Source organism: Aquarana catesbeiana, linkage group LG04 (assembly GCF_042186555.1).
Source record: "Aquarana catesbeiana isolate 2022-GZ linkage group LG04, ASM4218655v1, whole genome shotgun sequence".
Classification (NCBI taxonomy): domain Eukaryota; kingdom Metazoa; phylum Chordata; class Amphibia; order Anura; family Ranidae; genus Aquarana; species Aquarana catesbeiana.
Window position 1 is genome coordinate 521,303,060 of NC_133327.1, and position 15,352 is coordinate 521,318,411.

The window sequence follows — 15,352 nt, forward strand, 5'->3', positions numbered from 1 at the left end:
CCTCTGTCTGTACACGTACTCACAACAGTGGAACTTTTTGAACTTTCCTAAGGCATGCAGTGTGGATTACACTGGAGGAGCGCTGCTAATGCTTGAATGAGTAATGATTTAAAGCACAAGATGTATAATAACATTCCTACTGCTTAAATTTAAAACGAAGTGTCGGAGTTGGTGTAAACTACAGCTGTCTGTCATGGGAAGGGCAAACTTAGTCAAAATGATATGGATGCCCCAATTACTATACACCCTACATGATGTCCCTGTAAGGATCCCTCAAAATGTTTTAACCACTTCCCTACCCGCCCATTGTCATATGACGTCTGCAGATGGGATCTCCCATCCTGGGTGGGCGTCATATGACGCCCACCTAGGCTCTAATTGGCTCTAATTGGCTTAAAGAAAGGGTGGTCTCGGGGCGGAAAGCACTGCGCCATGAGCCCACCCAGTTGTATGACAATAGCCAAATAATATTCGCTATTGTCTTCCTGATTCCCTTCCCGGCCAATCAGGAAGCGGCTCCTGAGACCCAATTGGCCGGGAGGTCTTAGGACTCCTGGCCAATCGGGTTTCAGGAGGACCCACTTCCTATTCGGCTGCAAGGAGAAGCAATGGCCCAGGCTCTTCCCTGGATCAAGGAGCAGCATCGGCATCGGCCTCCTAAAGTAAGGCCACTTATCGCTGCCGTCTGTCTCCCGTGGGGTGGGGTACGCTGATCACCGCCCTCCCTCTCGCGGGGGGTTGTCGGGTTTGTTTACCGCCCCCCCCAGAATATTAAGCACCAGCTGCCACTGCCAGAACTATAGGGTTTGATCTGTTTAATAACCCCTCTCTTTTTTTTATATGCCTATTTTCAAGTGATCCTATGTATCCGAACCTCTCCTTTTTAATGTACATTGGTGTAAAAAAAAAAAAAAAAAAAACTATGTAAAATAAACCATTTGTTCAAATTAAAAATACCTGATTAAAAAAAAAAAAGATGTTGTGATGTATAATCATTTAAGATAGATAATCTTTCATCAGTAATAGGGTATTTATTACCTTAGCAAAAAGACTAAGCATTTTTGGCACCTGACCCTGGATATCCTTGTCCACAATGTACAAACACACCCTTTGCCTGCATAAACAGGGAGAACCACAACTAGTGCTGACTATTCCAGGTATTATTCACTACGGTAAAACATGGCTCAATCTAAGCAGAAAACAAATCGGGAAATGTTACTGGACACATTGCATTCAACCAAAAAAACATCAGCTGAGGATTTGCTATTTAATTATAAAGGGATTCTATACCCCAGCACCATCTGCAGTGAGGAGATGTTTGGGGCACTGGAAACATTTGAAGCCAGAGATGATGATTTATTGATTGCCACCTACCCCAAATGTGGTGAGTAGACTTTTTGAATACAACAACATTACATTATAAAGTCTAAGTTCACCTTTAAAGCAGTATTAAACCCAAAAGCAAACATTTGTTATATTGTAGCTTACCAATTCTTAGATTCAATGGCTGTATTCATTTCCTTTTTAGGCTCAGTTCCTACCTATGCATTTTTTTAATGCTTTTTACTTTTTGGAGAAGCGAACTACAGTCCATTTAACATGGTTTCCTGTGAGGCATGCTCACATCTATGCTTTTTTCAGCCACTGTCTTTTTGGAAAGGATCAGGGACTTTTTTTAAAGCAAAATGGTGCATTTTTGGTCCAATAGACTTCAATGGAGAAGCTGTAGAAAAGCATGTATTGCTTTTTGCTACAGTTTTCCCGCTATTTGTGTTTTTTAACTACCTCAATACAGGGCACTTACACCCCCTTCCTGCCCAGGCCATTTTTCAGCTTTCAGCGGTTTTACACTTTACCTTAACCATGTGAAATTGTTATCATTTTCTTCACACAAATAGATCTTTCTTTTGGTGGTATTTAATCACTCCTGGGTTTTTTATTTTTTCCTAAAAAAAAAAAAAAAAAGACCAAAAATTTTGAAAAAAAAAGTTTTTCTTAAATTTTGTCAGTAAATTTTGTAAATAAGTAATTTTTCTCCTTCACTGATGGGCACTGATGAGGCGGCACTGATGGACACTGATGAGATGGCACTTATGGGCACTGATGAGGTGGCACTTATGGGCACTGATTAGGTGGCACTGAGGAGGAGGCACGAATATGCCGCACTTATGGGCACTGATAGGTGGCACTGATAGGTGGCACTGATAGGCAGCACTTATGGGTGGCACTGGTGGGCACTGGGCACAGAGAGTCGGCACTGGTGGGCACAGATAGGCGGCACTGGTGGGCACAGATAGGGAGCACAGATAGGCGGCACTGATGGGCAGCACTGCTGGGCACTGATGGGCATTGATGGGTGGCATTGATGGGCAGCAGTGATGAGCATTGATGGGCAGCAGTGATGGGCAGCACTGATAGCCAGCACTGACTGGCATCACTAATGGCCACTGATTGCTGGCACTTGTGGGCACTGATTGCTGGCACTTGTGGGCACAGATTGGTGGTAATTGTGGGCACTGGTTGTCACTTATTGCTGGCAGTGGTGGGCAATCATTGCTGGCACTGGTGGGCACTAATTGTAATCGGGGCACTGATGATCAGTGCCCTGATTACATACCTAGCTGTCCCCTGTGAGGAGATGCCGCTGATCAGCTCTCCTCTCCTCACACTCTGTCAGTATGAGGCGAGGAGCACCAATTACGGACATCTCCATGTTTACATGTGACCGGCTGTGATTGGACACAGCCGATCACATGGTTAAAGAGCCATGGCTGTGGCCCTTTATACAGATCGGGGTCACGCCATGTCCTAGCAACACACAACACACTTCAAAGAGCACTGCAGAAACAGATCAAAAGCAAACTGCACAGGTGTGAACCATACCTTAGGCTTCTCTAATTTTTTCTGGTGATCCAGCCAATAAGTCTATTGTTTTCATAGCACATTCTGTCCAGCAGAATGTATCAGTTTGTAGATGAGACAAGCTACTTAGGCTCCGTTCAAATCTCCATTTGTGGGGGCGCTAATCGCGGTAGAATCGCGGGATGCCCATCACCAAAAAGAAGCTCCTGTATTTCTTTTGGGCGACGGGCGTCCCGCAATTCTGTTCGCCCGTTTTTACTACAATTGTCACCCGACGTATCGCAGGAAAATTGCGCCGCATTTAGGTGCTAATAAAATCAACAGGCAACGCACAGGGAATACACGGGCATCTCGCGATTTTCCACTATTTTGAATTGCGGGCATAATTGTGGCGATTCCACCCGCAATTCGGAACGCGGAAATATGAACGGAGCCTTATAGAGGAGCTCCAATCGTTTCTATGTTTATTAAAAGTCAGCAGCTACAAAAAAAAGTGTAGCTGCTGACTTTTAATAAATACGCGCTCACCTGCCCCACTATCCATTGCTTGTCTCCCTCTTCTCTCCCCGGCACCGGCATTTCAACTGTGGGCACCCGGCTGTGACAGCTTGCAGCTTCACAGCCAGGTGCGCACTGCATATGCATGAGTCGCGCTGCCTGTCCTGAATGGTCCGGCAGTCATCTGGGACCTGTGACGTGTCCCAGATGACTGCAGGGAGGGAGGGGGAGAGGAGAACTTCTGCTCAGATTGCTTAGGTAGGCGATCCGAGCAAAAGTGGGAGCGGTGTTTGTCGCCACCCCCCCCCTAAAAAAAATTGAGCACCAGCCACCACCGTTACATGCCAAAAATGGCAGGGGAGGAATACTTAAAGCGGAACTTCCCCTTTTGGGTGGACCTCCACTTTAACAATTGCAGGGGTGAATAAAATGATCAGCTTTTATTTTATAATGCAAACCTTTATCACAAAAGGAAAAAACATGTTCCTGTAACTGATTATAAGTGTGAGCTGGAGTTTGGTTGCAGTTTTAGTGGTTCTAAATCTGCTAATGCATTTAACACTCCACTCCCACTCATACTGACAATGCTGCTGTCTGCTGTGCCTCCTGTCCTCCTGTCCTCACTCATCCAGAGATGTGTCCAGGCCCGGACTGGGACAAAAAATAGGCCTGGGCATTTTATACTGAGCAGCTCGGTGGGACGGCGTTCGCGGGATCGGTTGATGGCGGGATGTGGGGTTCCAGGATGTGTGGATTAGGTTACTTTAACTCCGGTTTTGATGGTGGAGTCCTGAAGATAGTATGAAGCAGCACAAGGTGAGTGTTGCTCTAATGCAGGGGCAACCTTTTGGGCATAGTTTGCCGAAAAATGTTTTAAAAAAATTGGGAGGGCCAGATACATAAAAAAAAAACTGTCAACTGCACACGGAAGTGAAACTTTATGAATCAAATACTGTAAACCACTTGAATAATAGTAAGAAATCAACTGAGCTTTGCACCTTCACACCTCAGATCAGCACCAATTCCTGCACTTTCAGAATTCACAAAAGGCAACGCAGCTAGCCACTCACAAGTGTCAAAAACAGCAGTAGGAGTCAGCAGATACCTGCCCTTGCCATTTGCATTGTGCCTAAACACGTCTGCAAATGTAGCCTTATGCCGTGTACACACGCTCCGACTTTTCAGCAACAAAAGTCCGACGGCCTGTCCGACGGACTTTCGACGAAGTTACGACGGACTTTCTAACAACCGGACTTGCCTACACACGATCACACTAAAGTCCGACGGATTCATACGTGATGACGTACGACCGGACTAAAATAAGGAAGTTGATAGCCAGTAGCCATTAGCTGCCCTAGGGTCGGTTTTTGTCCGTCGGACTAGCATACAGACGAGCGGATTTTTCGACCGGACTCGAGTCCGTCGGAAAGATTTGAAGCATGTTCCAAATCTAAGGTCCGTCAGATTTTCGACTGAAAAAGTCCGCTGCAGGTCACACACGATCGAATTGTCCGCTGGACTCGGTCCGTCGGACCAGTTCGGTTGAAAAGTCCGCTCGTGTGTACGCGGCATTAGAACAGGGTTGGGAGCTACTACTTTAGAAAACAAACCCTGTTAGAAAAGTGCAGTTCCCTTTTAAAACTTCTAAAGTAGTAGTTACAAAGCCAGTTATAAAGCATGACTCACAAAGCCAGATATAATGGAGTACTCACAAAGCCAGTCATTAAGCAAAACTCCTTTATAACTGGTTCTGTGATTAATGCTTTGTGAATACTGAAAAATCTGTTATAAAGCATTAAGCCTTGTACACACCACTAAACTGACAGCTCAGGTCAGAGCCACTGTACTAACTATCCAATGTTAGTACAGTGATCTCCCCTGCTGAGCTATTGTGTTCTAACAGGGGGAGCCCCCGGCCAGAACACTCCGGTCAGCGCTTTCAGCCATTGACAAAGAACACAGACCTTTTTCATGGTCAGCTTCTGTCGGACCGGCTGCAGTACACATGGGCCGAATGTTGGCTGCCATTCGGCCCGTGTGCATTAGGCTTTACTCACAGAGCGAGTTATTAAGCAAGACTCCCTTATAACTGGCTCTGGGAGTAATGCTTTAGAACTGGCTTTGTTAGTACTGCAAAGCCAGTTCTAAAGCATTGCTCACAGAGCCAGTTATAAATAATTACAGAGCCAGTTATAAAGGAACATTGCTTTATAACTGTTTTTTTTACCATTACTTTTACTAGTGCTTCCAAAGCCTGTGAAATACTTCATCCAGTTAAGGGTAGAATTTTTTTTCCCTTTCATCATGGCACAAGGCTGCTGAGGGAGAGGAGACAGCAGGTGCACAAGGATTAATTACACTGCAGTTACTGAAGAAAAAAAATCATAGCTACCATTAGCCAAAGCATTGCTTTCTGGCCTGGAGCATCAGATCCGACCCCTTCACTGGCAGGAATGGAGATGGGTGTACACTAGCCGCCAGCCGCACTGCTTTCCCTATAGGCGGCCGCAGCACCTTGCTGTCTTTCATTTGCAGGAGGCGGGTCTTAGTAGGTGGTGGTGCATAAGGCCTCTTCCTCTGCTCTTCCTCTGCTTCTCCGTTCCTCCTCCTCTCCTGGTGTCCTGGTTGCCAGGTGACCATCGGCTGCGTGGCGCATGCGCAAACATAGACTTCTTGTTCAGCGACGGCCTGGGTTGCCATGGATCGGCTTGGTAGGCAGGGAATGAGGAGACTCTTTCCACTCCTCCCACCACCACCCAGCATATGCGGAACATCAGCGGCCGACCCTGCATGTCGGAACCCGTGGCATATCACACGCAGACGTGCAGCCCGGCGGCCCCCAGCCCACCAGGCAAACACCCAGGTTGCCTACGGCCAGTCCGGGCCTGGATGTGTCTCACTAATATTGGAGGTGTGTTAGTGGTCAGATCACCAGGTAAATATAGAGGGAAAAAAAGCCAAAGAGATGAAAACGAATGCAGCCACTACATCTAATGATTGGTAAGCTGCAATATATTACATTTTTTGGTTTTGGGTTTAATATCACTTTGAGTAAAGAAATAATAAATGCACATATTTTTGCAGGTAAAATTGTGCATTTATTTATTTACACAACAGCCCGCAAAGTATTGCCACCGTGATAAGCGGATCCCGGGTGCATTCAGGCTTCTGCACGCTCTCCCTCCAGCTTTCTGCCCATACTTTCATATGAAGGAAATATGAATGCACTACTAGTGTGCTCTTTGCAGCTTAAGGGGGGGTGGGGGGGTTAAAATCACAGCTACATCGCATGACATCTCTCCTTCGTTTGCTCATAACTCCTCACTCCCAGAACACATTTGTTAGCTGGCATTCTCCTTAGTGCTGAAACATTGTTAGTAAATAAAAATGTATTTTACCAATGGGATCTTGATCACCGCCACTGAGATGCAGCATATACAAATATTCAAAAAGGGGCCACAATGCTTTAAATGTTAGATATGGAGCGATATAGCTGCTCAATTGTTAGGTATTTCAATAATGCTTGTGCTTATTCCATAACATCAAGGAACTTTAAAAAAAAGAGGAACTGTGTCTAGCATTAAATTAACCTCATCAGCATGTATGGAAAAAAGCCATTTATTGAAGGATATACTCTAGGCCAGTGATGGAGAACCTTGGCACCCCAGATGTTTTGGAACTACATTTCCCATGATGCTCAACAACATTGCAGAGTGCATGAGCATCATAGGAAATGTAGTTCCAAACATCTGGGGTGCCAAGGTTCGCCATCACTGCCCTAGGTAATATAAATGCGACATAGATGCAGTATGTCAAATACAAAAAACTTTATCCCAGCAACCAATTGCTACTATATATATGTATAAATAATGTATATACATTTACTGACATTGTGCTGCTGTTAATTACCACCTTTTTACCAGTGTGTGTCATTTGTGAATAGAAACCTTTTTCCCTGCAGGACACAATTACTGGCTTTCTAGTGCTAAACATTGCTTCCTCCCAGTTCCTGCCCCATCACAACTCAGATCATCCCAGTTCTTGCAGCTTCACACCTCAGATCAGCCCCTAATTCTTGCACCATCAGACCTCAGAAGATCCCAATTCCTGCACATTTACACCTCACATCAGCCCCATTTCCTGTACCGTCACACCTCAGATTACCCCAAATCCTGCCCCATCACACCTCAGATCACCCTAATTACTGCCCTATCACGCCTCAGATCACCCTAATTACTGCCCCATCACACCTCAGATCACCTCAATTCCTTCGCCTTCACATCTCAGATCATCCCAAATCTTACACCTTCCCACCTCAGATCAGTCCCAATTCCTGCCCCATCACACCTCAGATCATCCCAGTTCTTGCACCTTCACACCTCAGATCAGTCCCAATTCCTTCACCATCAGACCTCAGATCAGCCCCAACTCCTACACCTTTACGCCTCAAATCACCCTAATTCCTGCACTTTAGACCTCAGAACACCCCAATTCCTGCACCTTTATACCTCAGATCAGCCCCAATTCCTGAACCTTCACACCTCAGATCATCCCAATTCTTGCACCATCACACCTCACATCACCCCAATTCCTGAACCTTTACACCTCAGATCATCCCAATTCTTGCACCATCACACCTCACATCACCCCAATTCCTGCACCTTCACACCTCAGATCAGTCCCAATTCTTGTACCTTCATACTTCAGATTGGCCCCAAATCCTGCACTTTCACACTTCACATCACCCCAGTTCCTGCTCCTTCACTTCTCAGATCAGTCCCAATTCCTGAACCTTCACATCTCATATCATACCAAATCCTGCACCTTCCTACCTCAGATCAATCCAAATTCCTTCACCATCAGACCTCAGATCAGCCCAACTCCTGCACCTTTCATTCATAAATATAAACCTTTTTCCCTGCAGTACACAATTACTGGCTTTCTATTGCTAAATATTGCTTCCTCCATTAGATGAATGTTGATACATTGCTGGATATTTTTTCTCTCTTTTAAAATATAGTTTACTGATAGCATGCTGTGATCACTAGGATGTTGGGAATACCTAACATTATATTGCCTTAAATCTGACAACAATGAGAACTTTGCCCCTACCACTGAAGTCTATACAAAGATCCAGGAGAGTGCCACAATGTTTTAAATGTCAGATACAGTCAGGTCCATAAATATTGGGACATCAACACAATTCTAATCTTTTTGGCTCCATACACCACCACAATGGATTTGAAATGAAACGAACAAGATGTGCCTTAACTGCAGATGTTCAGCTTTAATTTGGTGGTATTTACATCCAAATCAGGTGAACAGTGTAGGAATTACAACAGTTTGTATATGTGCCTCCCACTTTTTAAGGGACCAAAAGTAATGGGACAGATTAACAATCATCCATCAAACTTTCACTTTTTAATACTTGGTTGCAAATCCTTTACAGTCAATTACAGCCTGAAGTCTGGAATGCATAGACATCGCCAGATGCTGGGTTTCATCCCTGGTGATGTTCTGCTAGGCCTCTACTGCAACTGTCTTCAGTTCTTGCTTGTTCTTGGGGCATTTTCCCTTCAGTTTTGTCTTCAGCAACTGAAATGCATGCTCAATCGGATTCAGGTCAGGTGATTGACTTGGCCATTGCATAACATTCCACTTCTTTCCCTTAAAAAACTCTTGGGTTGTTTTTGCAGTATGCTTCGGGTCATTGTCCATCTGCACTGTGAAGCGCCGGCCAATGAGTTCTGAAGCATTTTGCTGAATATGAGCAGATAATATTGCCCGAAACACTTTAGAATTCATCCTGCTGCTTTTGTCAGCAGTCACATCATCAATAAATACAAGAGAACCAGTTTCATTGGCAGCCATACATGCCCACGCCATGACACTACCACCACCATGCTTCACTGATGAGGTGGTATGCTTTGGATCATGAGCAGTTCCTTTCCTTCTCCATACTCTTCTCTTCCCATCACTCTGGTACAAGTTGATCTTGGTCTCATCTGTCCATAGGATGTTGTTCCAGAACTGTGAAGGCTTTTTTAGATGTTGTTTGACAAACTCTAATCTGGCCTTCCTGTTTTTGAGACTCAACAATGGTTTACATCTTCTGGTGAACCCTCTGTATTCACTCTGGTGAAGTCTTCTCTTGATTGTTGACTTTGACACACATACACCTACCTCTTGGAGAGTGTTCTTGATCTGGCCAACTGTTGTGAAGGGTGTTTTCTTCACCAGGGAAAGAATTCTTTGGTCATCCACCACAGTTTTTTTCCGTGGTCTTCTGGGTCTTTTGGTGTTGCTGAGCTCACCGGTGCGTTCTTTCTTTTGAAGGATGTTCCAAACAGTTGATTTGGCCACACCTAATGTTTTTGCTATCTCTCTGATGGGATGTTTTGTTTTTTCAGCCTAATGATGGCTTGCTTCACTGATAGTGACAGCTCTTTGGATCTCATATTGAGACTTGACAGCAACAGATTCCAAGTGCAAATAGCACACTTGAAATTAACTCTGGACCTTTTATCTGCTCCTTGTAAATGGGATAATGAGGGAATAACACACACCTGGCCATGGAACAGCTGAGCAGCCAATTGTCCCATTACTTTTGGTCCCTTAAAAAAGTGGGGGGCACATATACAAACTGTTGTAATTCCTACACCGTTTACCTGATTTAAATACCGTTTACCTGATGTAAATACGCTCAAATTAAAGCTGAAAGTCTGCAGTTAAAGCACATTTTGTTTGTTTCATTTCATATCCACCGTGGTGGTGTATAGGGCCAAAAAGATTAGAATTGTGTCGATGTCCCATAATTTATGGACCTGACTGTATATGTGGCTGTAACCTTAGGGTTGAGAGTTGGTTGAAGGAGTGTTGAAAATAATTATTCCACTAAACAATCGTTTTTTATGTAAACATTGTTTCTTGATCAGCTAGCTACAAATTATGTTCATTTTGTTTGCAACATTTGTTCTGCTAGCTATGTTTGTGTACTTTGTTCATTACTTTGTGTATTTAACTGTTGCACAATAGATATTGGCTGTTGCTCTTGTGATCCTGTTGTTGGAACAAACCAAGTTCATCATGGTTGTAGATGTAGCACTTACCCCAGCAGAAACTGCTGGTGATGATGGTTTCTCTGCTCTGCCACAAAGTTGCTTTGACACACCTGGTTATAAAGAGAAAGCCACTCACACCTGTGTAATTAAAAGTGGTTGTAAAGGCAGAAGGTTGTTTACCTTTATACATTTGATGCATTAAGATAAAAAGCCTTCTGTGTGTAGAAGCCCCCCTCAGCCCCCCAACGCTTACCCGAGTTCCATCTCAATCCAGTGATGTTGAATGAGAGACTCGGCTGTCCAGGACTTCCCTCCTCATTGGCCGAGACAGCAGAGCAGCGCCATTGGCTCCCACTGCTGTCAATCAAGGTCAGTGAGCCAATGAGAAGAAAGAGGGGGCAGGGACGGGCTGGGCTGGGTCAAGGCTCCGTGTCTGAATAGACACAGGGAGCTGTGGCTCGGCTCGGGTGCCCCCACAGCAAGCTGCTTGCTGTAGGGGCACTGAAAAGGTGGGAGGGGCCAGGAGCACAGATTAGGGACCCAAGTAGAAGATCTGGACTGCTCTGTGCAAAACAATTACACAGGGCATGTAAGTATAACATGTTTGTTATTTTTAACGAAAAAAAAATCAAGATTTGAGTATCACTTTAAGTGTTAGTATGCTACCACTTTATAACACTGCGTGGGAAATAGGCCAAACAGCTGACGGTGAATTAAATGTGGATGTATTAGAACAATGCAGTAAACAATGCATAAATCAATGAACAGAAAATCAAACAGATTTCAAGATGCTGTACTAGATAAATGGGCACTGATCCATAAGCTGTCAGTCAATTGAACTGCAACAATCTTAAACCAAACTATAACTGGTGCAAAACAAGTTACAATATAGCCATGAACTAACCACAGGAAAAAAAGCTACTCCTTTGCATACTACGCATGCAGGTGGACGTATGCGTTCCTGCCAAAGGCGTACCTTTGGAGGTGGTTGCAAAGTACCTGGCACCTAATCTGGCACTTAATCATCTGTGTTGACTGGCTTTCGATGGGGCATTTCTGTGGGTGGAGCACAAGTAGCTGTCCCTTTATAAGTGTACAGATAGCCAGTGGGCTGCTAAACAAGGGAGCAGTCTTTATTGCATAAAGTGTTTTATTTGTTGAGATAAGCACAGATGGTTCAGTTCATCCCTCCTGATACACAGGAATCTGGTCCAGATCACTTGGTAGTCTGCTGTCCTCTGATGTCAGGTCCTGGCAGCTAAGTCTCTCAGCAGATCTGGTCCTCAATGACTTGCCTCTGGTCACACAGTACCCAGGACCTGGGTCCCTCTGGTGCAGCAGTGGCAGGTCCAGCACAGGTCTGCTCAGCTTTCCTTCTTCTCACCAAAGAACCCACTTTACTCAGATTTGCCCTGGAAAACTCTTTCCTCTACTCCTCTGAAGTGTGGAGGATCCTTTGTAGAGAAGTCCACAGCCCAGTAGTCTCCCTTGACTTGTATTGTGCAATGCTCCTTTAAGCACTACAGTTCCTATGATCCCTGGTGTCTGCAAGGCAAGTTTCTTCTTCCCCTGATTGGCTCTCCGATGCTGCAAGGTGAGGGGGTAAAGAAGCAAGCAGATTAATTTCACACAGAGCCCAATTTAGAAATCAGCTAGCAGGGAAGTGAGGGGTGAGCGGAAAAGCCTGCATCCTGCAGCCACACAACCTCTTTCATCCTTGCCAGTTGGCAGGTGTTAGTGCTCTTGTAGTAGTTGCCCCTCCTTTGGTGATCTAGGGGGTGGGGTTAATGATCCTTTATATGCCAGTTGTGGGTGGGGTCCAGTGGCATTGGGGTATGGGAGCAGTATACCTCAACCAGCAAAGATGTAATGCTGTGCTGGAGGAGAAGGAGAGAGCCCTCTGCAAGGCTGAACTGCCAGGGTGGTCAGTGGAGGACACATTGGGGACAGATGAAGAAGCCTTGTCACCCATGACCTTTATCCAACAGGTCCTGTGGCTAGATTTGGGATGGCCTCGAGGCCTAGTTGAGGTCCCCCCATGTGTGGAGGGAACACCCAATTGTGAACTACCTGTGAAAGGGAATGTAGCATCTAGGAAGATGGCTGCATTGGTACACTTTGATAGTATTAAGTGTTGTAGCACTATCCCCATAGGAGCTGCTGGATATCTCGATTCCCCCTCTTGATTCCTGCACAGCCAGGCAATACGCATTATCAACTTGCATCCAGACACACGTAATCAGTCCATGGGCTTGTTTTTGTTGTTTTATTGGGGAAAACAACTTGGATAGGGTATAGGGATTATGGGATGCCCAAGTTGACTTGAAAAACAACAGATGAGGACAAACGTCCTTCTCTGTGTACAAAAACGAAGATCTCTCTATGTACAAAAATGAAGACCCTGGACTGAACTCCCTCCGAAATAAATGATCAAGATCCTTTACGGACCAGGAGCTCTCGGTCCCCTTTGGTAAAATAGCATAAAGTTGCAAACTATATGCAGAGGTATCCTGTCTACTCTGTAGAACTTTACCCAGTTTGATGCTTGCAGACACTACCAGCCCACCTGGCTGCTCTGAAGAACTCCTCAGGACAAGGGATTATGATTTAGCACAACGTTGTCCTTGGAAAGTATGCTACATCTGGCAGTCTTTCCCATTTTATGCACCTGGGTGTGCTGAGGTACACACACTGTCCTTTGCTCCCTGCTGCACTCGGCAAGATCCCTGTTAAGGCCTCTAACTGATCAGATCTTCCCATGTTAGCCCGGATGTCCAAAGGTAATGGAGACTCCTCTCTTAAGCTTCCTCTCTTTCCTTTTTTCAGGTTCTGCCCCTGAGATCTGAGCTTTCCTCCTAGGCATGACATGACATTAACCTCAGCATTCCATCTTCCACCCGACTCCCTGCTGGCCAGGCTCCATCCTATTAAGGGGTTACCCAGCCACCCTGTCAGACCCTCTGCCTGGCGAGATTCCCTCAAGTAGGAAGATCAGTACCTCCTGGGCTTCATCCATTCAAGAAGGATCAGGGTGGATCTGGAGTCAGCATGACATGAATGGCCGCCCAGTCCAGGCACAATACATGCCTACAAGGAAAATTATGTTTTTATGGGAATGGGTGATGTTAAACTCTAAAATTTTGAGAAAACAGTTTGGACCCTGAGCAGCAGTCAGCTTACATATTTAAATGCTTGTGGGCAACTGAGACAAATAATGAGATCTAACTATGATACAGCACCCTTCTGATGGGTTTTTGGTAAGGCAAATTTAGTTTTTGACCCTCCTGTAATCAGCAGAGCAAAACTGATTGCTTTTGGATGCTCTGAGTTCTGTAGGCAACTAGTCTGGCTGCTTCTCCCTGTTTCTGGAGCTTTCCAGAATATAGTGGGTGGAAGAGTCAGATGGGCAGCCTGGATATTTATGCAGCCCCAGCTAATTCCTGGAGAGGTGCGTCCAGAGGGTGGTTGGGGAGTACCTGGGTTCTTATCCAAGAGGAGAAGTTTCCGGCCAGGGAGGGCTGCCTGCTGATGTTCCAGCCTGCGCATCAGGATCCCAGCAATTCGTAGAGGGCCCTCTCAGCCACAAATCCTTTCAGGGATTCAACAGGGGTGCCATTGAAGACCTGCCTTTGGGGGTTTACAGGGGGAACCTGTCTGCTGGAATCAGAGAGTAATAGTCCAAACTGGAAGGACACTGTGAGTACCGACCCAAAGGGGGAATAATTTCAGTGGTATCACTTTTATCACCCCTGCTGCACAAAGTACAAGGCTTGCCTGGTTTGGGGCATTGCTTTTGGGGCCCCATTGCTATCCACTTGATGTCCCACTGCTTAAGGGACTGTTCAGCAGAGCTACTATAAGGGAGAGTATCCTCATTACTTCAGTTAGTAATGTGGAGTATCCCACAGCTCCCTGAACCCATCCAAGTTAATGCTGCAATAAAGCTTTTAAAAAAGCAACCTGTATGGACTGTTTCCTAAAACAGAGTGTGAAGTTGATGGTATTTATGCCCTCAAGTTTTCAGCAAGATGGGGTGATTTTAACACTGATCTCCTTAAAAAGGAAAAACAGTGAATTTATAGGTTGGGAACCCTGGTACTGAAAGGTCTTAATACTAAATTAAACCTTCAAGTCTTTTTGGAACGATAAAGTATTTACCATATGTTCCTCACCTTAGGCACCCTGCCTCACTACACTCTGTGTGATAGGTGTTATGTTTTTAGGTACCTCTTTGTATATGGTAATTCCTTATATCCTTTCCTTATATCCATTCCTTATATCCTCTGTCTGCTGTCAGCTAAGGTTAGCAATACATCTAGGTAAGATTTGGACTTGGCGATGGAAGCTTATTCCCACCCGGAGCTCTAATAAGCTTCTGGGCTCCTGGACCGAGAACAGGACTTATTCAGATGCTTTTTCTATATTAGTCACAAACCCTTGAGCCCCTTACAGTGTGTAACTGAGAACCCTAGATGACAAATATACACATAGATGCCATCTGTTCCGGATTTTTTCTGGGACAATCTCACATCTTGGCCCTCCCCTACTTTGATGCTGTGTCCCAAGCAACGTTTCAGGACCACAATGTCACTCTTATTTATTGAGGAAGAGGGTTTGCGTGGGCCACTTCGGGAAATGGGCAAGTATGAGCGGGACCACCCATGCACTGGGCAGGCCTGAGGCAGGCTGCAGGGTTAATTGTGTTTCCAGAGACCATTCATACCATTTACAATCCTGTTAGTCAGTTTCCCACAACACACACAGACATCTACCAAGCTGATAGCAAAGCCCTCTATGGTATGAATATGAGAAGATGGTGTTCTGTAGTCCTAAAACACTTCCTGCTGTAGGGTTACAATGCTATTATTCCAAAGATATGAAATAGTGAGTGAATGTTGTCAGATACAAATTTAGGAAAAAAGCCTGAACAA

The 15,352-nt window shown here is 45.1% G+C and overlaps 1 protein-coding gene across 2 annotated transcripts in view; it reads left to right on the plus strand.

The window, feature by feature from the left end:
* Nucleotides 1–1,088: 1,088 nt before the first annotated feature.
* Nucleotides 1,089–15,352, plus strand: part of LOC141140514 (sulfotransferase 6B1-like) — a 42,249-nt gene continuing 27,985 nt past the window's right edge. The window contains exon 1 of one of the 2 annotated variants that reach the window (XM_073627794.1): nt 1,089–1,384. In XM_073627794.1, the coding sequence (XP_073483895.1) occupies nt 1,180–1,384 (205 nt within the window). In that variant the 5' untranslated portion in view covers nt 1,089–1,179. The remainder of the gene's footprint in view (nt 1,385–15,352) is intronic. The other variant, XM_073627793.1, reaches the window with a different exon arrangement.